Consider the following 24,118-nt stretch of genomic DNA (forward strand, 5'->3'; position numbering starts at 1 on the left):
CCCACATACGACCTGTGTCAGGCAGTGTTCCGTACTTCTGATCCCCCTCATCATCCCATTCCCACAGATTAGCCTGTCATTCTTCACACTCCCCTAGGCATAGTAGGCGGGAGGACAACAAATTCCACAACCACATGACAATGTCTCTTCATATATTGTCCCTGTGGATTTTATGCACAGAGGTCAACTAGAGGCCATATTTAAACCTTTTCAAAGTTTTTAATTAAAAATTCCACACAGTCCCAGGTTGGGCATGGAGAGGGTGATGTGACACATGGGAGATCTGATGAGGATGAGAGAGAGGGCTGAGGTGGTTCCTTGGAATGCTGCTGGGGTTTCTTCCTGGACCAGTGCCCTGAGAGCTGAAGACACCATCCTGCCTCTGGGAGTAGGCTGGAGGACTCCTGATGATGCCTCCTCCCTTTTATGGGACTCCTGGGGCAGGGGCTTGGGGGTTCTGTCTCTGTCAGCTCCTATAAGGGCCTATCCCAGAACCACAAGTCATTCAGAGGTGTGTGTGTGTGTGTGTGTGTGTGTGTGTGTGTGTGAGTGTGTGTGTGTGAAGAAAAAGGCCTCTTGGGGTCACCTGCAGACTGGGAAGTCCCCTCCCCACAGCTGGGCATTCTTGTATGGCTCTTCAACCTCTTGAGTCACATTGCAAGAAAACTGTGAGGTCTGGATGATCAGCAACCCCCTCTCTCCTGTGGGCCCAGGTCTGGTCTGGCCAAGCTGCTGCAGCTGCCCCCACACCCATATGCAGGGTGAGTTTCCAGGGAAGCCAGGCCACAGCAGGTTCCCAAGGGCACTCCCTTCCCAAAGCCCAGGCCAGGCTGGCAGCTCTGAGAAGCAGGCAGTGTGTAAATGCAACAAAGTCCTGAGTGAGCAACTACTTCTGAGTAGCTGATTTCAGAAGTTAGGGCCAGGGGCTTTGGAGTCTCTGTTTCTGCTCCTCTCAGCCCCTTACCCCAGGGCTCTGGGGTTGTCCCACCGACTTCTGGAGAAGAGGCCAAGGGGCCTCATAGGCTCCAGTGGCCTCTCCCCATCTTCCAGAGTTAGCAGCAGGATAGGCAGCCTCCCGCCCTGGAGAGCTAGGAGCAACTACAGGGAGCGCAGTCACCATGGAGTCCAGGTTCGGCCCTTGCAGACTGGATCTCACTGGCCCATCATGCAGGCTTTCTTACAGGCCACTGCCGAAACCAAGGCCGCCCCTCGGCCGCTACCCTCTTCACTCTGGATGAAAGTGATCTCACAGCTGGGCGTCAGCCTTCTTACACTGGCGTGGAACCGCTCCTTGAAGCTGAACCAGAGGAAAACAGGGCTACCTTCCAACTCTTCCTGCCCTCCAGGTCTCACCTCTGCCAACCCCCACCTCTCCTGGACACCCGGAATCCAGCTGACCCTACACCCCATCCTGGACCAGGAGGACAACCAGAAGAGGCTCATGAAATCCCGGGGACTACGCTGTCTGGGCCTCCCTTTTGTAGGGAAAGGGAGGCAGGGGCGGGGAGGGTCACCTAGGGCTCAGGGGGAGTCACCTGGGGTGTAACTTGTACACAGAGCCATCCACACCCACGGTGATTCTCATCACGTCCTCGCTGCGGCTCTCGCGCATGCGGTTGATAACGCCCGCCAGCCCTGCTGAACACATGTGCGCTGCTCGCGTGGACACACTCTCGCAGGCGCGGCGCACGATGTCGCAGTCTGTGGCCGACGGCCGCAGCCCCAGTGTGCTCAGGATGTTGTGGATCTGCTTGCGGTCACCCGAGTCGCTGCGGGGCAGGAGGTGGAAGGGCTGCTGCCGAGGTCTGGCTAGCCGAGCGGGGGACCCTCTCTGGAGAAGGGATGATCCTACCCACCTCGCACAAAGCGTTTGGGGACTTGTGCTCTGGAAGGGAGTGGGCCAATTTTGCCAGAGACCAGCAGTCGGTTATTACTGCTTCCTCTAAGCTCTGAGTCTCTGCTCTAATGCGGTGCGAAAACATTGCGGCACCTCGGAGCTGTAGTGTGGATGAAGTGTGAAGGTGTCTATGGGCGAGTGGGGAACCACTTGGGGGCGCGATGGGGGGAAGCGTGCGCTGGGTTTGTTACCTGGCTACTGCTCGGCTTGGGGCCAGAGACTGCTCAGGATTCTGTTCCCAGTCCCTCCTCATCCAGGTGTATTAGACCAGAGATTGTGACTCGCCTAGGACCCTGCCTACAAGGGCTTCTGTGTCCCTGCTCTTGTTCTTTTGCCGGTTGCGTCTGGTCGGGGGCCCCCCTTCTCCACGCACCTCTCCACCTGCGATACGAAGCGCGTCTCAAAAGCGCCGCGCGTGCGTAGTTGCTCCGAGGCCTCCCCGTGGAACAGCAGGTTCTCGTCTACTAGCTTGAGAAGCACAAGCCGCACCAACTCACCCATGTACTTCCCACCAATGAGTTTTTCATACCTGGATATGAGGGCTGGGTTACACCAGCTGATCAGCAGGGGAGGTCCCCACTACTCCCCGCTTACGGTGGCCACATGGAGCACCTTGATTTCACCCCGCTCCCAATTGCCCAAAATCCTGGGTTTCATGCTTCTCACTCGTTTATAAACAGGGGTTTTAGAAACTTTGGGTACTAGGAACTTTCATGTTTCCAGCACGTCTGGCCTGGCTGTTGGCTCTGTGTGGGAAAGGGATTGAAGCCACCTATCCAGTCCCTCTGAAATTTTCCTTGTGGCTTCCACATTTTCATCCTGAAATTTCTTTAATACTACTCACCTAATAGAGACCTGTGATGAAGATGAAGCTCATAAAGGAAATAACATGGACTGGCAGCTAGTAGGTGGCTAACAAGCGATAGCCATGATTAATGACAAGATCTGTGGGGTTGGTTTCCAAGATGTGTTCTGCCAATTTACAGCATTCCACAAAACACTAATATTCATTTTGGGAATGGAGACAAATATGTGCTTTGAGGAACTCTGGTAAACACTGCTGAGGGTGAGAGCCTTCTCGGTGACCAAGGTTACCTGTCAGAAGGGGGAAGTTTGGCCTTATCTAACCACTATCTCTCCCTGTTCAGGGTTCACAGGGGCAAGGCATGACTGAGCTGGGGAAAGAAGGAGCCAGCTTACAGGGGAATGATAAAGTTGCTTTCCCCTATTTAAAAACAAGCCATTATCTGTGGTGGTGGGGCTCCCATGTGCTGCTGCATGCCCACTGAGAGCAGCCCAGAGATGGGCTGCGGGGTGTCCTTACAGCTGCTGACCGGGGTTCGCAGAGCTCTCATCCACCATGCGGTCATACTCCAGCAGGAACTCGTCCAGTTCACCTGAGTCCCCGAAGGCACCCCACTCGGTGTTGACACACATGCGACCCTCATCCCCTTCTACCAGCTCCACGTTCTGCATCTCCTCCATGTAGCAGGCATTGCAGCCTGTACCTGCAAGGGATGGGGACACATTAGGCTACACAAGCTGAGGGGAGGGGGCTGGAACCTGGGCTGACTGCGTGACCCAGGGTGGATGGGTCAGTCACTGGGCTGTCTTCTTCTCTAAAAGGCGACAGTAACACCTTCCCCACCCATTACCTGACTGATTGGGAGGATGGAGGACAACTGTGTGCCAACATACTTTACCAACTAGAGATGGCTGTAGGATTGTGTGGCTTTATCTTGTCAAAGTGCCTTGTTTTCTGGCACCCTGAACCCTGTTTGGGTGCACTCCAAAGTGAGTAAAACATAGTGTGGGCCCTTGGAACAGCCCAGAGATTACCATAGGCAGGAATGACTGCAGAGTTTGTCATTTGCCATGCCCTGAGCAAAATGAAAATATGTGGTCCTTCATTCACAAGTTATTAAGAGTTTTGATGGTGATGGTAGAACATCACACTGAGCTGACTATGTGGGCTACACAACCCTGAAGCCAGCAGGGACAAATGCAGTGCTGGTCATCAGGGCTGCCTATAGGAATTAAGGCCTAGTCATGCCTGGCCTTCCAGTTTTTTGGTGAGAAAACAGAAATACAGACTTTGACATTAATTCTCCCAATTTTAGACCTTGGAAATTATTGTAAACATGATTTTAAACACTGAGCAGTCACCAAGAGTGTGTGGGGGCAGATGTGAGTCAAGGGCCACCAAATGGTTGTCCTGGGAGGGTGTGCCTGGGCCAAAAAGCTACAGCTTGTTCTGGTAAGAATTCAGGTTGAGGTATCTTTCCCCAGGTAACTCCAGGGGGAAGGGTTGGTAGGGAGGGAGTTGGACAAAGCCAGGGCCAACCAGAGCTCATGTTTAGACATTAAACTTAAAAACAACTTTCTCTCTGAAAGGCAAGAACAAAAGTAAAAGAAGAGCCAGGAATGGTGATACACAGCTGTAACTCCAGCTACTTGGGAGACTGAGGCAAGAGGAATGAAAATTTGAGGGAGCCTGGGCAACTTAGCAAGACTCTGACTCAAGATAATATCAAAAAGGGCTGGAGGGCTGGGGAGACAGCTCAGCTGGTAGAGTGCTTGCCTCGCAAGCACAAGGCCCTGAGTTCGATTCCCCAGTACCGCAAAAAAAAAAAAAAAAAAAAAAAAAAAAAAAGGGCTGGAAATATAGCTCAGTGATAGAATGCTTGCCTAGCATATGTGGCACCCTGGGTTCAATCTCCTGGTACTGGGGGTGAAAAATAAGGCAGGAAACAAGAAGAGAGACAAAGTGAGGTCATCCTGGAGCTTAAAAGATGTGTATGCAAATGTTTATGATGTTTATATGTATACATATGTATAAAACATATTTTGGGGGAAATATAATTATAGATGGGAATCTATCAACACAAACATATGACCTTTCAGAGCTGGTTCTGAAGGGCCCATAGGAGCAAATAACTTTTTTTTTTCAAGGCTAAGGACCAAACTCAGGCCTTGTGCATGCTAGGCAAGTGCTCTGCCACTGAGCTAAATCCCCAACCCCACAAATAACTTACAACATGGACTTTCTGGTAACCAGAAAAACACCCCTATGTCTGTGTACACAGCAGGTATCTGATCTGATTGGATTGTTACTCAGGAAATGCTGGCTCCTTATGAGGACCCAGACTTCTGGGAAAGGCTGGAGATTATTGTAGAGGACCTAGATAGGAGGAAAGGGTTGCAGTTCCCTTTCCAGCCACCTGCTTCACTCAGGGTTGGGGCGGGGTGGGATCTAGGGGCAGAGTTAGGGAGTCAGTGGCAGAGCTTGGCCAGGACAGACCCACAGGAAGACCTTGCAGGAAGGGATGTCACCACTTTTGCTTATCCTTTTCCACTTGAACAAATATGTCCATTGTGGTCAATTTACCAGATAAAGTGTTTTAATTACATTTGATGGGCCAGGCAGGTGTGCAGCTGGCAGACCATCTGATGCCATGATGCTATGAAATGCTTTCTACCAGAATGTAGAGCCAACACCACATACTCCAAGACCACTTGGCTCCAGCACTAGCCACTGCACTGACATCAGTTATTCATGCTTTGGTCCTCACCATGCAGAACCTGTGCACAATTTGGAAGGGGCAGGAGTGCAAGGAGTCCTTACCCACAATCATGCCGACCTCACACTGGCGGTCTTCATAGTAGCAGGAGATCATTGTGGCCACAGTGTCATTCACCATTGCCACCACATCCATCTCAAAGTCCTGCCAAGAAGCATAGAGATTGCGGTGATGGGGCCGGGGAAAGGATCCTCTGGTGCAGTGAGGGGGACCCAGGGCAGCCCCCTCCTGGCAGGTGAAGGTGTCCTCACCCCTCTCCTCTTGATGGCATCTCGCAGAAGCCCTACAATGTTGTTCCCTTCTGCTCCGGAGGCCTTGAAGCCCTTGGTCCAGTTGAGAAGGATGCCCTGTGGGGAGAGGAAGGTCTTATGGCTACTGGTGCTCAACAGAGAGCTATGGCCTTAAACTAGTTCCTTTCCAGGCCACAGGGACATGTATCCCACTTTACCATTGAGGAAACAAGTTTTGAGCATCCACATGGTTTTGAAAGATGTTGGAAACAATTTTCCATAAATATCTCAACATTTCTGTAGGTCTGGGTCCCAGGCAATTTAAGAATGTGATGTGTATTTTTTTGTGTGGTGTGTCAGGAATTGAACCCAGGACCTTGAGCATGCTAGACAAGCACTCTACCACTGAGCTACACCCCCATCCCAAGATTATTTGTACAGTATACCCTAGAGTAAAGATAAATCCTGAGGGGAGCAACTATATAAGATCAGGGTTCCTCTCCTGTAACAGAAGTACCACCCGGCCCTCTCTGTCTCTGAGGGAGCTGGGGACTTGGAAAACCATGTGAGATGTTGCTCCAGCTGTTGCTTTTGCCTTGAGCTATGACCTGGCTTTGTTTCAGATCCAGAGTCCTAGAGTCCTAATGTTTTATGTATGTGTATATGTGTATATATAATTTGTTTGTGTGTGTGTATGTGTCAATGTAACTGGCAGGCAAGCTTTCGAGTTGCAGGTGGGGTAAAAAAATCTCAGATCCTTCACACTTCTGACTCAGCCAGAGGTAATGAGGTATCATGGTGGTTTGTGGTGAGCCGCTTAACCTCAATTTCTTCTCCTCATTTGTAGTGGGGGATTGTAGCATGTGCCTCTCAGGGCTTAGGCAGGCTTTGTCACGTAGTAAGAATCAGTTGAGATTATGCTTATTTTCCACAGTTTCACTAACAGTAAATGATGGGACCACAATTTGAATCTACATTTTCTCCCTTCTGAGTTCGGACTCTTTCCCAGAATAGGGTGGGGTGCTGCATTTGAAGGCAGCAGGGGCAGAGTTCCTTGGGGGTGCATGCCCATCCATTTCATTCTCTCTCCCCTCCACCTGGCCCACCTTGTCAATGTCTTCGTGCCTCACAGGGAAGGAGAAAGTGAAGCCCAGGGGTAGTTTCTTGTGCTTCATTTGATGCTTGTCCAGGAAGTCGGAGATGCACTCAGAGATATAATCAAAGAGCTGGAAGATGCACCAGAATGGTCATTGGACTACCATCCTGGGCCAGCTGACAGCTGTTTCCCAGGACTTTGTGCCAAGGTATTCCTCAGGAGATGCTAAACAACCAGTCCCAGAGCCTTCCAATGAATGCCTGTCCACAGTTCACCTCTTGCTGTTTGTCAGAACTCAGTCCCTGCACCTCCCTGGATGCAGAGCTTTGTTTATGGCAGCTCCTGGGGCTTGTCCCCAGTTTAGCTGTGCTGTCAGCTGCCTCCCCAGCACCAAGGCTTGGCTAACTGTCCTGTGAGGCTCTAGATGTAGGCACATCTCTAGCACTATCATTTCTGTCTACTTCCAGGTGTCCTTTTTGCTCTGCACCTGCAGAAGGTTGTTCCCCTCAACCCCTCTCAAAAGACTTGTCTATAGAACAGGGCATTTCCAGTGCTCTGCAGATGGACCAAGCTCCCTGTTGAGCACCTGAATCCAGGGAGGTGCCCATACCATCCCTGCTGCCCAGTTCCATGGAGGGAGAGCAAATTGCAGGTGGATGAGGGCCAGGCAGTTGTGCACAGCCTTAGAACTCCACCCCTCTGGGAAATGGTCTTGCTCCTGGTCATGTCTAGGGGCTCTGGCTTTGCCCCTCCCCTCAGGGTTCATTTACTTCTATGCCCATCCCCACTCCCGTCCAGTCCTTCCCATGGTGGAGGGCCTTGCTGCCTGGGTAGACATTCTGGATGTTGTTACCCCATTTGATGTGCAACCGGTGGAAGGCAATGGGAGACCCCTGGGGAGGGTAGGCTGCACAGCTGCAGGAGGTCAGACAGTCCTCAACCTTTCACTTTTCCTCTGGGACAGGGTCATACCAGTTAAGAATTTTTCCCCTGACCTCTCTTTGGCCAGTTCTTGTCTTCTGGCCTGATAGTGACCATGAGACTTGAACACATTGGCCATGCCTAGTGACTGTCCACTGAGGCCTCTGAGCTGCCTTGTTGTGCCTCTGAGGCTGACTGAACCTCTTGCCCACAGTTTCCTCTGTCCCTGGTGGATGACTCTTTTGTCCAGGACTGGTGAGGCCCTGAGGTTTTGAGCCACCTTGATCCCACCGCTTATTCCCCAAGCTGCTCACCATCTCTGCAGTGCCTGTCATGGCGTCCTCGGGGATGGAGTACATCTGATGTTTGGTCTTCACACTCCACTGCCCTGCCTCACCCTCCCCCACCTTCACCAGCATCACCCTGAAGTTGGTGCCGCCCAGGTCCAGGGAGAGGAAGTCTCCAACTTCTGCAGGCACAGGGAGACACGCTCAGCCTTGTGGCACCACCCAGCCGACCTGGGTTGGGTGGGACCTGGGCGAATGTCCCCAGAGCCAGAAAGCAGAGGAAGGCAGGAACAGGGGACCCAGGGGAGTTGGACATGAAGCTGCTGCCCAGTTATTGGGTATGTGCCAGAGCAAGCTATGGGAGAGGTCAAAGGTAAACTGGGGAAATGTCAGGGGAAACTACTCTCAGATGGAGCCACCTGGAACCCAGGGAACTACTGAGGATCTAGGGTAATGATCCAGTCTCAGGAGTGGGTTGGGATCCCCCAAATGACCCTGGAGAGAATTCATTCATTGTGGTTTTTATTTTTTTAAAGCCAGTTTTGCTAAGGCTAGGGCTGGACCTTTGGGGTAAATAGTTAAGAACTGACCCAGTGAGCTGGAGACATCATCACTTGCCCAGAGAATCCTGTCTGGGGACAGCTAAGCCTCTGGAAGGCCTGGCCCACAACTGGCTCAGGTGTGGGGCTATCCCTGTGGTACCTGAGCCTTCTGGGGTGGAACGCACGTAGGTGGGCAGCATCTTCACACTGGCCTCTTCGTGGGTTTCCAGCCTCAGGCCCCGGTCCATCTCCTTCTGCATCCGTCTCATCACCTTCTTCAGGTCTTCCTCCTGCAGTTGGAACTCTGCCAGGATCTGCTCCACCTGCACAGGGAGGGAATGGGAGCAGTCAGGTGGAGCTGTCCCTAGAGATCTCCACACACCAAGGATCTCCTTTTATCCTCTGACCCTGGGTCTAGGATGATCCAATGTTATAGTTTGGATCTGAAATGTTCCCTAACAGCTCATGTGTTGAAGGTTTTGTTCCCAGCTGTTGGCATTATGGGGTGGGGTGGGGTGGGATGAAACTTCAGAAGATGGGGCCTAGTTAGAGAAAGTAGGCCACTGAGGGTAGGTTCTGGAAGGGTAAATTTTGTCCCTGGACCCTTCCCTCCCTCCTCTTTCTGTTTCCTGGTTACCATGAGGTAAGCAGTCTTTTCTGCCAAGTGCTCCTGCCACCATGATGTTCTGCCTTGCCTCAGCCCAAAGCAATGGAGCCACTGACCAGAACTAAAACCTCTGAAACCATGAGCCAAAATAAAATTTTCCTCCTTTTAACTTGTTTATCTCAGGTATTTTATTATCACGACAAAGGCTAACATACCCATCTTTTCAAACCACCACAGTTAAATTCGAAGCGTTTCAAGACCAGCCCCTCAATAACTAGCCTGCACTAGCCAGTAGGGGGCAGGATGTCTTTTGTCCCTGAGGATTTCCTTGTGGCAGAATGTCTTGAAGTACCTCATTTTTCTTTCCAGATTGGTGAAGGGAGGGAAGAAGAAGGGTGCTAGCCGCAGAATTGGTGAGATGGGGTGCAGCCTGACTAGCGGAAAGGCCGTTGGTATGATTGTGTAAAGACCAGGTTATTCTACTTCTAAGGCTTTGTAAAATAAATGACCAACTGGCACCAGGATTCACAGGGATAGCCAAGGCAAAGTTAGTATAGACGGCCTGTGTGCCCCTGTTTAGCAAAACATAACCATCCATGGTATGAAGACTGTAAGTGCAGAGGGAGGAGGGTCTCCCTTGGTCAGTCACCCTCCATATGACAAAGTGAAGACAGGTTTTGAATGCAACTGTGGGTCTGCCTGTGCATCCTCAATAAGCTGGACCCTGCAGGAAGACAGTTGTGCAACTGTCCTCTTTGCACAATACACATACTCATGGAGAAAAGTCCTTTTTTTTTTTTTTTTTTTGCGGTGCTGGGGATTGAACCCAGGGCCTTGTGCTTGCGAAGCAAACACTCTACCTACTGAACTATCTCCCCAGCCCAAAAAGTCCATTTTGATACACTGGTTACTTCTGGGCAGTAGTAAGAAAAGTAATCATAAAGATAGTTTCATTTTGAACCCAAAAGGAAAAGGAAAGATCCTCTGATAAATGCCATTCTTTATAAGAACTTGTATTCTTTTTGTCTTTCACATAAGCTCAGGAGTTTGGAGATGCTCTGGATTACAGCCAAGAAGCAATACAGCCATTTGCCCCTTCTTCCTCAGTTTCCAGAACCGAGATTTTTTTTTTTTCAGGTGGGTCAAGTAACACATTAAGTCATGATTGGGCTAAGCCAAGCACAGCAATTCTATCTCCTTTTGTTGGTGTTTGGACATGTGAACCAGTTCTGGTCAATGACAGGTGAAGGAAAACCTGATTTTAACAGGAGGGCAAATTTCAGTGCCCTCGTAAATTTGTGAATGCAACTGTATCTGCCCTCAAGCAACCATGAGGAGACAAGGTTGGATGGAAGAAGGGAAGGAAGAAGACAGACCCACCCAACTCCACATGCTGATTATAGAATAGGTAATAACTATTTAAGCAGTCAGATTTTTTGTTTCCTGTAATTCAAAACATTCCTAATGGATACAGATCCTTAATTAAGAATCACTTTTCTTAAAGAGGCACCACAGTTAAAATTTAAACTCAGGGAAGATCAGAAAAGAATGGGATTGACAAGGGCTCAGACCCAAAACAGAATCAAATACCTCTGTTGGCTGGGAGGGTGCCATTCTTCCATTCCGGGCATGAGGTGGGAGTGTAGGCCCCAGACTCCCAAACCCCAATTGGCATTTTAGGGCATGCCCCTGGAGACATTCTCAGCACTCTGGAACAATCCAGGTTATCTTTAGAGTCCCACAGTTACATCCTTCTCCTCTTTTTCTTTCCTACACTTGCAAATGTAGACTTTGCCAGGAACTACCAGGAATAACATTTAACATTTGCCGAATTCTTCCAACATGCCAGGCCCCGAGCCTGAGTGCTTTCACAGCTGCCTCACAACCTTGTCACAGCAGCACCAGGATTGAGGGACCAGCAACTATTTGTTCTCTAGATGAAGAAAAGTATACTGAAGTCATTTGTATAGTCACAGGCAGGCATCATGACACAGTAGAGCCAGTGCCTAAAACCACATGCAGGTGTTGTTGGCAGAAAGTCCTGCCTAGCTTGCCAGGCTTCTCCTCTAAGACACAGTTGTTCAGAGGGTCCTATTACAAGACATCTGTGGGGCTCTTACATGATGCTGATTTTGCAAAGGACCAGCCCTTGGGCCCCTCTAAGCTCCATCCTTGTCCTTCTATGCTAGAAGGCCATCCTGTGACTGGAAAACAGGACTCTGGTCTTTTGCCCAAGACTGTTGATGAGAAGAGCCAATACTCAGGCTGAGGTCTTGTGGGAAATTGAAGGCTTAGGAGCAGGCCCAGGATAGCTGGTGGAGTGTGTCTATACTGTCAGACAAAGGATCTGAGTGATCGCTGCCTTGCAGGTCTGAAGGAAGAACTTGCCCAACCCTTGAGGGTTTCAGTGAGAATGTGATAAATGATGGCAACTGTTTCGATCATCACAGGCATTGGGACTAGAGGACCCAAAGGGTGCAGGGGAGATCCATGTCTTTATCTCTCTGTATCCAGGTGGTGGTGGGCCCTGTCACTGGTTGGGTGAAGCCTTGCCTCTGTCAGCTTCAAGGCCAGAAAGGATGCCCCTGAGGAAACTCAGGCATCACATGAATTCAAACTGATACCACCTGTCCAGAGGACAGTTTGGAGTTTCTATCAAAATTTAATATTGATCTAGCAACTTCTCTCCTAAGAATCTGTTGTGTAGAATCCTGCAAGCACTTCACAGGAAGCACATGGGGTGTGGCCTACTGCAACAGAACAGCCTCACATGACCCCGTAAGGAATCTTACATCAACCCAGGATACCTACTGGACCATCTACTGGCCTTTACAGAAAAGGAGGTAGACAGCATGTCTGGGCATCAGTGAGGAAGTGAGATGGAACCTATGGCAGCAGCCCATCCAATCCCATGCAATAAAGTTGCATCTGGTCTATGGGTCTGATTTTCCCTGTATAATATCAAAAACTTAAATTTGCTGTCAATATTTAAAATCGATTAAAAATAGAGATACAGAAAAAAATGGATTTCTATCAAAGTAGGTCTGCATTCTCATTGGAGCTGCAGGGTGATGTGTTTAGCTAGTCCAAGTTGCCAGGTCACAGGACATAAAGCAGGTGTGAACTCTGTCTAAACTAGGTGCTCATCTTCATCTATACCACATAGGCTGTGGAGCCCCTAAACATACATACACACACACACACACACACACACACACACACACACACACTCTCACTCACATACTTATGAACATTCCCCAGCCTGTGGGGATAGATTTGTGGGCAGGTGCTGGAAGGTTCCAAGTCTGCAGTCTGCTGGGGAGTCAGCTCTTGCTGTCGGGAGCTCACTGAAAAGGTAAGCTTTATCTTTGGAGGTTTCCTTCCTCAGGGTGCACCGGACCTGTAGATCCCTATACTACTAGCACCAAGTCTGTGCAGCTCAGAGAAGGGAGCTCCAACCAGGCATGTAACCTCACAACCCTCAAGACTGTGTGAAAAGGGAAGGGAAGAATGAGTGTCACATCATGAGCTGAGGTCTGCTTCATAGATCCCCTGGAAAGTTCCCAGGAGCAGGGACTGTGGATCAGGTCCACTCTGGCATTCCTGGGTTTCAACTTCATTCCTGTAATTTCCCTGACACAGGTACTTTTATTATCTTCACTTCTCATTAATAAGAGAATCAAACACACACTTCCCAAATCCACAAAGGCCAGGGTTAAGCTGGGATATGAACCCAGGCAACAATCTGAGACTTTCCCTGAACCCCACTAGGCTGTCTTCAGACCTTCCCTGAACCCAGACCCCAGCTACAAGTGTTGCTCTGATGAGTCAAGCTTATAAGACTTTCCTGAGCAGGGTAGGAAATGAAGGTGCTGCCTGGGGAGCTTGAGATACTGCCCCAGCCCCTCAGGTATAGGTATCCTGGAGAGAAAAGCACAGGCAGAGCCTGGCCCTGCCATAGAAACCTTGGGGAGGCAGTCCTTGTCTACTTATAAGTCCTCTTGCTGACCTTGCCTGAGAGGTCACAGGACATGTAATGGGGATCCACAATCACAATCAAACACAGGGCTTTTCCCACCTGTGGGCTTACCCTATTCCCTGCAGGGTATATGGCCAATTTCTTCAGCAGATATATACCACAAACCTAGTGCTGTGTGGGGTGTGGGATGTGGAGCAGGAGCTGAAAGTTGACAAACCATAGGAAAGAATCATGCCATATTGCGGGGGGCGTGGTGGGCAGTTACTATTTCCTGGGAGGCAGGCAGTGGTAGGGGAACCTGCCCTGAGGAAAGAAAGGAGTGACCCTGAGGACTGTGAAGGGAAGGGGTTTGGGGGTGAGAGGCCTAGAGGCTTCTAGATGCAGAGTGGAGGCACCTTGAGACAGGATGGAAGTGGGGTCATCAGATGTTCCTGACAATCTGGGTACAGAGACAGTGGGTGCAGTGTGGAGAGATGGCAAGAGTCTAGAGAAAAAAATACATCTACAGACAGTTTGAGGCATGGGGAGAGAAGAAGAGAAGCATCTAAGAGGTCCCTTTGGGGTAACCTGAGCAAGAGGCTCCACTGGGATAGATAAGATGACGGAATGAGGACTTGGTCTAGGTGCACTAACAGATCTGCCCACCCAGGGCACATTTGTCTCAAGTACAGCTGGCTATGTGAAATCAGAGTTCAGGGAAATGTCTGGCAGGAGATAGAAAGTATGGAGAAATCCTTAAGGTCACAGGTCTGGATGAGGTCACCAGAGTATCCAGGTTGGACAGCAAAGTGGGAGGGGCAAAAGACTAGGTGGGATGCAGTGAGCAGACTTTGAGATCCCACCCAAGAATGCAGTACAAAACAAGACACCAGAGAGCACTACATTTGACAAATGAGGAGATTCAGGACAGTCTGAGGAGGTCTGCATCCTAGCACAGAAGGGGTGGCTCAGAGGGGACTGCAGGACCCAGAGGATCCAGTCAAAAGCCAGTGTAGCCCCTGGGCAAAAATTGTAATCTCTGGGCTTCAGAGTCAATCTCAGTACCATGTGTCCAGCCACAGTAGTGAATGACCCTGGACCAGCTGCCCACATACTTCTAAGGAAGAGAATCCCAATCCACCACCCACAGAACTGCCTTGAAGAGCTGCTGAGAGCCAAACAATACTGGGCAAAGTCTGAGACCAGACACCATCATCCCCAGGAGTAAATTTCCTAAGGCTCTTTGAGAGATGACAATGGTAGCCCCAGTAAGAAGGGTTTAGTGGGGAGAGAGATCATATCCAAGACCCTGAGGGGACCACAGACCTTCTTTAAGAGGTCCAGTACCTGCTTTCCACTCTTATCCCCAATCTGAATCCCCCAAAAAACCAAAACCAACCAAAACAACAACAACAACAACAACAAAACCAAGGGTGCTGGCCAGGGGACTGCCCTTCCAATTCAAGGTCCCTGGGGTTTGAGTGGCCCTTACCAGGGTCAAGGCTGTCTGGGCCTGGTTCCTCATGGACTCCATTGCATCTCTCCAAGGGCACGGGAAGGAGATATTTTGAGAGGTGGAGATGCTCCTGCTTGCTGACACCTGGGACGAAGCTGCAGCTATGTCATCTGAGATCACCTGTTGCAAGTGAGGGCTGCTTGGCCAAGTGTTGCCCAAGGCAGGCAACTGAGGGCTTCTGTATTAAAAGGCCCAGCGGGCAGTTGCTGAAATACTCTGCTCACTGTCACGGGGTCAGGGGCAGGGCCAGAAGGACAGAGGAGGCTCATGTGGGGTCAGGGTCAACAATGGCTTTAGGGACATGGCTATGGGTCAGGATGGTGTGCCTCTGAGCACTGATCAGGATTGCTGCCAAGAGAATGGGGAGTAGTCCATCCGCCCCACACTCCTTGGACTTATGAGGGAAGAACATCACTAGGTTGCCTTGGGGGATAGAAGGAACAGAAAGGTAGGGGTGTCGAGGGACCTGGACTGTGCCAGTGAGGGCTTGGACTTGGTTTTGGAGGCAATGTGGATTCTTATGGATTTCATCTGTAGAGAGGTCTGATGTGCACTTCATATAATCTGGGGTTCCTGAGTGGGGTTTGGGTATTAGGAAGGCCAGTAGTAGGAAGACCAAGGCTGTTGTGGGAAGGACCCAGACCATGGTGGGGTATGGAAGTAACCATTGGAGGGCCCAGGGGCTGAGATGCTCAGTGCAGACACAGGGATTTCAGGGTATCATATCCTTCTGGTCCATTAGGTACAAAGCCTACCTGGTCATGGAATTGGCTGTAACCTGGTGTACACATGAGCAGGAACAGATATGGGTTCCCAGGGCTACCCCTTACATGGCCCCCATATAAAAAATATGTGTTTTAGTCAGGACCCTTCAACAGTAAATCATAGGCTCCCCTCAAAATATTCAGAAAAACAACAATAAAAAAAGCAATAAAGTGGGGAGGTCTTTAGGTTTTGCAACTGCAAAGTTCAGACCCAGAACTTGCTTTGGGTGCATCCATGGGGTGTAGAGATTTCCTGGAGCCTCTCCTTGGGTTTATCTGAGAGTAACCCTGACATATCTTGCATTTGCCAGCACCTGTCAAGTCCTGCTAAAATTAGATGCAACAGGCAAGTGGGTCAGAGTACAGAGGGAACCCTGTAAGAATGCCAGGTACTCCTGCCAATGGTTAGTATGGTCACTCCTTAACATGATTGATCCCTTTCCCAAAATAGAGCAAAGATAGCCTCACCAGACCTCATGTGACAGGTCATTGACCACTCCACCCCTGGCTCTGAGCCTTGTTTGCTGTGGGGGCAGGCTCATGTCTGAGTTTGGAGTGGTGAGTCTTCTGGACTGGTCAGGCCAAGGAGCAGCTGCCCAGGGGTTCTGTCCTTCTCCTAAGTCAAGCCATAGTACAGGTGAGGAGGATCCAAATTCACCAGCTCTATTCTCTGGGAGTTGGAAACAGAGGGTGTGGGCTAAGGCAGGGCCAAAGGCAAATGGGCCCTCTTTCTGGTTTGGTTGGAATGGTTGTACTTTAAGTAACAAGCACCCTTTATCAGAGCTTTTTCCTGGGAATGACTTCCTTTCCTTTACTGGCATGTGTGAGGGCAGGAAAAGGTTCAGCATGCCCATTTCCCTGCATTAGACAAGCCTCGAGGAACACATTCAAGCACCCATGCCAGTCTTCTTGTGCTGCCTTAGTGGGTAAGGGAACAGCACCAATGGACCAGCAGTGCACTGGAGTAAAGGACAGTGCAGCAAGGAGCAGTTTCTATACTGAAAGCATTGTGGATGGACAAGCCTATCCAGAAAAGAGAGGCCAGGAAGGGAAGGGCCTCAGAGATGATGGTTCAAGATTCCCAGGACATTCCTCAATATCTAAAGGGTTGTCTAAGGAAGATGAATGAACATTGTTTCTGTTTAGAACTTTCAAAAAAAAAATCAGAGCTGTGCAACAGTGAGCTAAGATGTTTCCATAGATAGTGAACTCTGAATTAATGGGAAGAGAAAGGGTAGGGCAGATTAGAAGGGAGCCTACTCTGTGTCCTAGTTGGTATGCCCATCTCTTGCCGTTCAAGGAACTGACAGGACTTTTTCACTTTTCTCAAGGAAATAATATGACAAGTTCAGTGTGTTGGGTGGCTTTCCATTGCTGTGACAAAACACTTGAGATAAGCACCTTAAAGGAGGAAGGTTTATTTTGGCTCATGGTTTCAGAGGTTTTAGTTCATGGTTTCTTGGTTCTGATGCTTTGACCTATGGCAGTATGGTACACCACGGCAGGTGTATATGACCGAGAGGCCTGTTTATCTCATGGTAGCGTGAAAGCAAAACAGAAAGGAAGGGTCCAGGGTACAAGTATCCCCTTCAAGGCATGCCCCAGTGACCTAATTTCCTCCTCCTAGGCTCATCTCTTAAAGGCTCCACCCCTTCCCAATAGTGCTACAGGCTGGTGACTTAAACCTTCAATGCTTGGGCTAATGGGGAGCATACCAGATCCAAACTATAGCATTCAAAGATGGATATTCAAAATTATTCATTCTAGCATCAAAAAATGGTACATAACCTATATCTAACTATAGAGAGCTGGTTAAATAAATTATGTAACATGTATATGCAGTCATTTAAAACATGGTAAGGTTGGTTTGTCTCTGTTGGCATGGAAATGTCTATGAAATACTGTTTAAAGGGAAAGTGGTGGCCACCCTCCAGTGATTCTCATTGATATGTTTCTGAATTCTTGACCCACAGAAACCATGTAAGATAGTAAAGGTTTGTTGTTGTTTTGCAGAACTAGGAAGGAATTGAATCTAGGGCTTCCTTATAGGTATTTACCACCATGCCTGGCCTAGGTCTGTTTTTGTTTGTTTGTTTGTTGTACTGGGGATTGAACCAAGGAATACTTAATCACTGAGCTACATACATCCTCTGCCCTTTTTATATTGTATTTTGAGACAGGGTCTTGCTAAGTTGCATAGAGACTCACTAAGTTGCTGAGGTTGGCTTTGAATTTGCAATCCTCCTGACTCAGCCTCTCGAGCTGCTGAAATTACAGGTGTGCACCTCTGTGCCTAGCTCTGCTGTTTTAAGCCACTAAATTTTGAGGTAATTTTTCCTATAACAACAGCAACAGATGACTAATACAGGGGAAAATAGAAAATGTGATATGATTCATTTTTGTCATAGATATGTGTTGGAGATACAGATGATATAGACAATATAGTAGAAAATACAGAAAAATGGTAATAGCATTTTTCTTGATGATGGAAATGTGAGAGATTTTAATTTATGTTCCTTTTTGTAATAGGCTGTGTGTGTGTGTGTGTGTGTGTGTGTGTGCACAGTGCTGGGGATTAAACCCAGGGCCTCACTCACACTAGGCAAGCTCTACCACTGAACTACAGCCTCAGTCCTATTTTAATTTTTGCTTATCTGTATTAACTCTATTTCCTGCTGTATTAATACAGTAATATTTTAAAGTCAAGTATAAAAAATTGAAAGATTGGACCTTACTTAACATGTTTCCTCAGAAGTCCCAGGATCCAGACTTTAAAGGATAGAGATTCAGAGTCACATTGACTAAATTGCCAGACCTATGCCAATAGGAAAGAAAGTGGGGTCCAGGAAGCCAGGGAGCCCACAGTGCCAGCTTCTTCCTTGCCAGCCTGTTCCTGACTCCACCCAGCACTATCTGGGCACCAAGCACAGGCACACTGATGCAACAGGCCTAGAGCAAATGTTGCAAGAATTTGCTTATCACAGGGTAGACGAGATTGGCTGGGCCTTTGGGCTAAGGGCAGTCCAGGGTCCTGGAGAGTGGGAGGGTGTAGGCAGTGAATGGTGGTTTGAAGCCAGGATGTCAGGGACAAAGAGCAAGGGGAGAGATTGACTGAGAAGCAGTTTAATATGCCAAGATCAGATGCAACAGCTAATAGGTGCTTAGTGGCCTCCACAGGCAAATTGCTATGTCAGTACTTTGATATGGATTACCACTGACTGTGTGCCATGGGGAGACAAGGTTCACAGGAGGTAAGAGACTTGCTAGCTGTAAGAGGTTCAACCAAATTTCACCCTCAGGTCATTCAGATTCCAGGATTGTTAAGTTTAGTCCTCTTGACCAGATGGGTAGCTCTTGAAGGCCAAGTATACTCTGGGGCTAGGAAGTATCCTTCAGGGCTGCTTCCATGCTACAGATGTTTGAAGCCTTCAGCTTCAACTGGCAGAGTGTAGGAACATGGGAGACACAGAGTCTCCTCTGCCTCAGCACTTGCCTCCGACAGCAGAGGGGCTAGAGGCCTGGGGTTGTTGTCCAGGGGTGAAGTCTAAAGGCCAGTCCTGCGCAGAAGACAAAGGCAGAGTCTGGGTGAGCGACAGGGGGCAGTCCTGTATATTGGCTGGGAAGGAGCAGAATGGTGGAAGGATCACTCAGGATCCCATGCAGTGAAACATGACAATACCAGGTAACACAGGAAGTTGAAGTCCCCAGCTGGATTCCAAAGATGCACTCTTCATTCACTGACTCTAGGGCTTTGATAAGTCCCTTAGTGGTTCTAGGATTCAGTTTTCTCCTCAGCAAAAGCGAGGGTGACAATTCTCTTACTTTAAAGAGCAACTGCGATGGTTCAATGGGATAATGCAGATAAGGCTCTTGACATAAACAAGGTGTTCAATAGTTAGTAACTATTGTTGCTACCAAAGGATGTTTCAGTCCCTTGGTTAATTGGGATATGAAATCTCCCAAAGATCACATGCTAAAGGCTTGTTTGCCAGCTTGTGATACTATTAGGAGATGGTGTAACTTTTAGGAGGTGGGGCCTGTTTGGAGGAAGTAGGTCATTGGGGGTGGCCCTTTGAGGGGTTTATATTTTGTTTCCATTCCCTTCCTCTTCCGCTATCTCCTTCTCTGTTTCCTGGTCACCATTAGGTGAACAGCTTTGCTCTGCCACACACTTCCTGCCAAGATTTTTTGCTTCACCACAGGCTCGGTATCAACAAAGCCAAGTGACAATGAACTAAAACTATGGAACTGTGAGTCAAAATGAATCTTTCATTTTTTAAATTGATTTTCTCAGGTATTTTATCACAGTGATGGAAAGACAACACAATTAGAGTTGAGAACACAGGCTGTCCCAAGCTCGTGATCTATGGCAGGTCTAATGCCAAATTCTCACCCAATATTTCAGAGGAGCCTAAGAAGACAGATCAGGTGGCACACTGTCTTCGGTGCTACTCCTACATTAAATCAATGAAACTTTTGTCTGAAAACAGAATAACTAGGCGGTTTTATCATGGAAAGTGACAAAAAAGAAAGTTCCAGGGATAGTCCCTCCACCTAAACAACCATTAAGTTAGAAAAATCCCTATAAGCATCAACTATTTCATAATTCTGGAACCCAACTGGACCCTAACAGCAACTGTAGGAATGCCTGATGAAGGGGAGGGGGAGGGCTACTGATGGTTTATAAGTGAGCATCACAGGCAAACTGAATATCACTCACTGCTCCTCAGTCTTCCTGTGGTCAGGGCAACAGTATCCATGCTCCAGCTGGCTGGAGCAAAAGTATGCAGAAAGAACCTAGGCTTCTAGAAATTTGGGGTTGTGAATGTTGATCTAGTGGGTCCCTGAAGACCTAGAATAGAACTTCCCTTTGCTTCTGCTCCTTCTGGCTGCTGTAGCTTCCCTGGTGGCATCTATAAGAATATTTAAAGAGATATACATGCTAGGTTTTATATGTAAATATAAATAAAATATATACACACACATTTAAGGAATTATTTTTAAGGTCATAGACCAACTACACAGACAACATAATAGAAATTTGAGTGAGTACACACAACAAGCAATGCAGACTTTGCAAAAATATTTTGGAAAAAAATCACTATACAATTGGACAATGGCAGCCCTCAACAAGCACCAAGGAAGAGGGAGAATCTGACTTCCAGAGTCATCATATTGTACTACTCAAAATGGCCAGTTCTTAACAAGATATCACAAGGTATACAAAGAACAGGAAAATATGTCCCAATTATAGGCAGAAAAAAATAATGAAAAAGAAACTATCTTGGGCTGGGGAGATGGCTTAGTTGGTAGAGTGCTTGCCTTGCAAGCACGAGGCCCTGGGTTTGATCCCCAGTACTGCAAAAAAAAGAAAGAAAAGAAAAGAAAGTATCTCTGAGGAAACCCAGACACTGAATTTACTTTTCACAGACATTAAATCCAACTATCTTACAGGATTCCCAAGCAACTCAATTGAGTTATGAAGGAGGGAGAAGGTGACCAGAGTGTAAAAAGGCAAAACCCATGATTATGCAAAGCAAATGGTCAATTTATGAGTCCAAATGTCCAGTAATTACTGCTATTCATCATATCACTACTCACATATGCACCAAGAACAAGCAAGGGTCCAGGATATTGTGGTTCCCATGGCATGGTCCACTTTAAAAAACATTCTGTTGTTAATGTGCAAGGGCCTGACTCCTCCCATGACTACTCAGCTGTACTTTGGAGGCTATGAACAAAAGTGCAGTCATTTTGTGATCTCAGTTCACAGCATCATAGATTAATAAACTTTAATATTTTATTAAAATCAAAAAAATCAACTGTCTTAAATATGTTTAATGAGATAAAGGAAACCATAGACAAAGAATTAAAGGAAACAATGACAGCAATGTATGAACAAATAGATAATGACAATAAACATATCAAAACTATTAAAAAGAAACCAAATAGAAATTCTAATGTTGAAAAATACAATAACTTAAATGAAAGCATCACTGGAAGGGTTAAATGGCAGACTTTAGCAAGTGGGAGAATCAATGAACTTGAAAATAAGGCAATTGAAGCTATTCAGTCTGTAGAACAGAAAAAGAAAGGAAAAAATAAACAAAACCTGAGGAACTTGTGGGACATCATCAAACATACTAACATAGGTATAATGAAATTTTCAAAAGGAAAAAAGAAATGGAAAGGGGCATAAAAAATTTGAAAAACTTTGGATCATACAGACTGAAAATAGAAATGAATGAAAAATGAAAACACAAGATTCTAAAATATATGGGATGTAATGAAATCAATGTTCACAGGAAAATTTGCAACAGAAAATACCTATATTAAAAGCAAAAACAGGTCTAATCAATAACCCAACTTTACACCTTAAAAAAACTAGAAAAAGAAAAGTAAACTAAACCCAATGCTAGCCGAAGGAAGGAAATAATAAAAATTATAGTAGTTATAAAGGAAATAGAGAATAGGAAAAACCATACAGAAAAATCAATAAAAACAAAATTGGCTCTTTAAAATGATCAACAAAATTGGCAAAGCTTTAGCTAGATTATGAGAGAGAGAGAGAGAGAACTCAAATTACTAAATTGTAAATGAAAGAGTAGATATTATCATCAACTTTACAGAAATGTTAAGGATTATAAAAGAATACTGTGAGCCACTGTAAGTACTGGAAGAATCCTGAAAATACATGAACTACCAAAACTAATTCAGGATGAACTAGAAAATATGATTAGACTAATAACAAGTAATAAAGAACTTGAACAAGTAGAACTCTATCAACAAAGAAAATCCCAGAACCAGATGACTTCACTGGTGAATTCTACTAAACATTTAAAGAATAATTAATACCAATCTTCTCAAACTCTTCCAAAAAAACTGAGGAAACACTTCTTGATTCATTTTACAAGGTTAGTATTGCCTTGATATTGAAGCCAGACAATGACACTACAAGAAAACTACAGGACAACATCCCTCATGAATCTAGATGCAAAAATCTTCAGTAAAATACCAGCAAACAAAATTCTTCAGCACATTAAAAGGATTATATACCATGTCAAGTTGAATTTATCCCAGGAGTGCAAAGGTGACTCAATATACAAAAAGCAACTAATGTAATACATCACATTAATAGAATAAGGGAAAGAAACTACATGATCATATCAACCTATTCAGAAAGAGCATTTGACAAAATCCAACAGTGTCATGATCAAAACACTCTAGAGCTGGGCACAGTGAAGCACAGCTGTAATCCCAGTGACTCAGGAGGCTGAGGCAGGAGGATTACAAGTTCAAGAACAGCCTCAGCAATTTAGTGAGACACTCAGAAACTTAATGAGATTCTGTCTCAAAATATAAAAGAAGAAAGGGCTAGAGATGTAGCCAGTGATAAAAAGTTCCTTATCCCTCAGTTCAATCCCCAGTATGTATGTGCGTGCGCACATGCGCGCGCACACACACACACACACACAATCCCTAGAAGGAAATTTCCTCAATGTGATAGAAGTCATATGTGAAAATTTCACAGTTAATATTATACTCAGACTTAATATTTTCTTGCATAAGACTAGGAACGAGACCACTTTTGCCACTTTTATTCAACATAATACTACAATTTCTAACTTGAGCCTTTAGGGAAGGAAAATAAGTAAACCGCACAGTGCTATGTTTCAGACCCTCTCAAAATTGTTTCTGCCCTCTCAAAATTATGTGTAAAGTCCTAATCTCAAATGTGTTGGTATTAGGAGGTGGGGCCTTTAGGAGATAATTAGTTCATTCTCAAGGGCAGAGCCCTCATGAATGAGATTAAGCACCTTTATAAATGAAGCCTCAGAGCTTCCTTGCCCTTTCCACCATATGAGGGCACAGCATAAACTTTGACTTGAAGAATGATGGGCTCTCACCATATGGCACTTTGATATTGGACTTCCCAGACTCCAGAACTATGAGAAATAAATTTGTGTTGTTGATAAGTTACCTAATTTATGACATTTTATTACAGTCCATTCTAATATATGGCAAAGAAAGAAGTAAAACTATTTCAGCTGACATGATCTTATATGTACGTAATCATACATGATCCACAAAAATGAGTTAATATGCTAATTCAGGGGCGTTTCAAGATGGCGGACTAGAGGGTGGCTGCATTTCATGTTGCTCCAGGACTCAGGATTCAAAAGAGGAGATAGTGAGAGACTTGGGACCAACTCAAAGTCTCCGGGTAAGTCTCTCCCGTTGGGGAGGCTTCCCAGATGGGGAGGTAGCCCCGGAACGAAGGGAACTTTGTGAAGTAGAGTTGCCCGGCGAGACACCCCTCCCCCCACTGGAGCAGTGAACTCGGACAACTGGGAGCATCGTAGAGGAGGCTGCTCAGCACAGCGCTTGGATTTGGAGCAACCAATGGGGCTCCGGGCAGCTGCCTAGAGGAGGAGCTGCGTGGTGAGCTGTTTGGACTCAGAGTGATCACTTCTGAACACCGGGGCCTGCCCAGAGGAGGAGGAGCATGGCGGGTCGCTTGGACTCGGAGTGACTGCACCAGAGCTCCGGATGGCTGCTCAGAGGAGGAGGCGAGTGGTGAGTTGTTTGGACTCAAAGCAACCGCTCCTGAACACCAGGGGCCTGCCTGGAGGAGGAGCGCGGTGGGTTGCTTGGTCTCGGAGCAACCACTCCTGAACACCTGGGGGGCTACCCGAAGGAGGAGGAGGAACGGGGTGGG

The 24,118-nt window shown here is 47.2% G+C and overlaps 1 protein-coding gene across 2 annotated transcripts; it reads right to left on the reverse strand.

The window, feature by feature from the left end:
* Positions 1-205: 205 nt before the first annotated feature.
* Positions 206-14,803, reverse strand: Gck (glucokinase). 2 transcript variants are annotated; one of them, XM_047561496.1, is made up of 10 exons: positions 14,612-14,803; positions 8,715-8,877; positions 8,040-8,194; positions 6,815-6,934; positions 5,730-5,825; positions 5,523-5,622; positions 3,222-3,405; positions 2,271-2,426; positions 1,536-1,769; positions 206-1,297 (listed from the first exon to the last, which is right to left on the reverse strand). In XM_047561496.1, exons 1-10 carry the CDS (start codon positions 14,651-14,653, stop codon positions 1,153-1,155), a joined length of 1,395 nt encoding a protein of 464 aa, XP_047417452.1. In that variant the 5' UTR covers positions 14,654-14,803; the 3' UTR covers positions 206-1,152. The 2 variants fall into 2 exon arrangements, with proteins under 2 accessions (XP_047417452.1, XP_047417453.1); XM_047561497.1 differs by lacking the exons at positions 5,523-5,622; positions 5,730-5,825; positions 6,815-6,934; ... (1 more) ...; positions 8,715-8,877; positions 14,612-14,803 and having other exon boundaries at positions 3,232-3,359.
* Positions 14,804-24,118: the final 9,315 nt, after the last annotated feature.

Source organism: Sciurus carolinensis, chromosome 8 (genome assembly GCF_902686445.1).
Source record: "Sciurus carolinensis chromosome 8, mSciCar1.2, whole genome shotgun sequence".
NCBI classification, from domain to species: Eukaryota; Metazoa; Chordata; class Mammalia; order Rodentia; family Sciuridae; genus Sciurus; species Sciurus carolinensis.

Coding starts and splice junctions, on each gene's coding strand:
- Gck (XM_047561496.1), bottom strand. CDS start 14,653: ATGGAGTCCATGAGGAACCAGGCCCAGACAGCCTTGACCCTG. Junction 5,826..6,814: donor GGCACGAAGACATTGACAAG/GTGGGCCAGGTG, acceptor CTCTCCCCACAG/GGCATCCTTCTCAACTGGAC. Junction 2,427..3,221: donor GCGAACCCCGGTCAGCAGCT/GTAAGGACACCC, acceptor CCTCATATCCAG/GTATGAAAAACTCATTGGTG.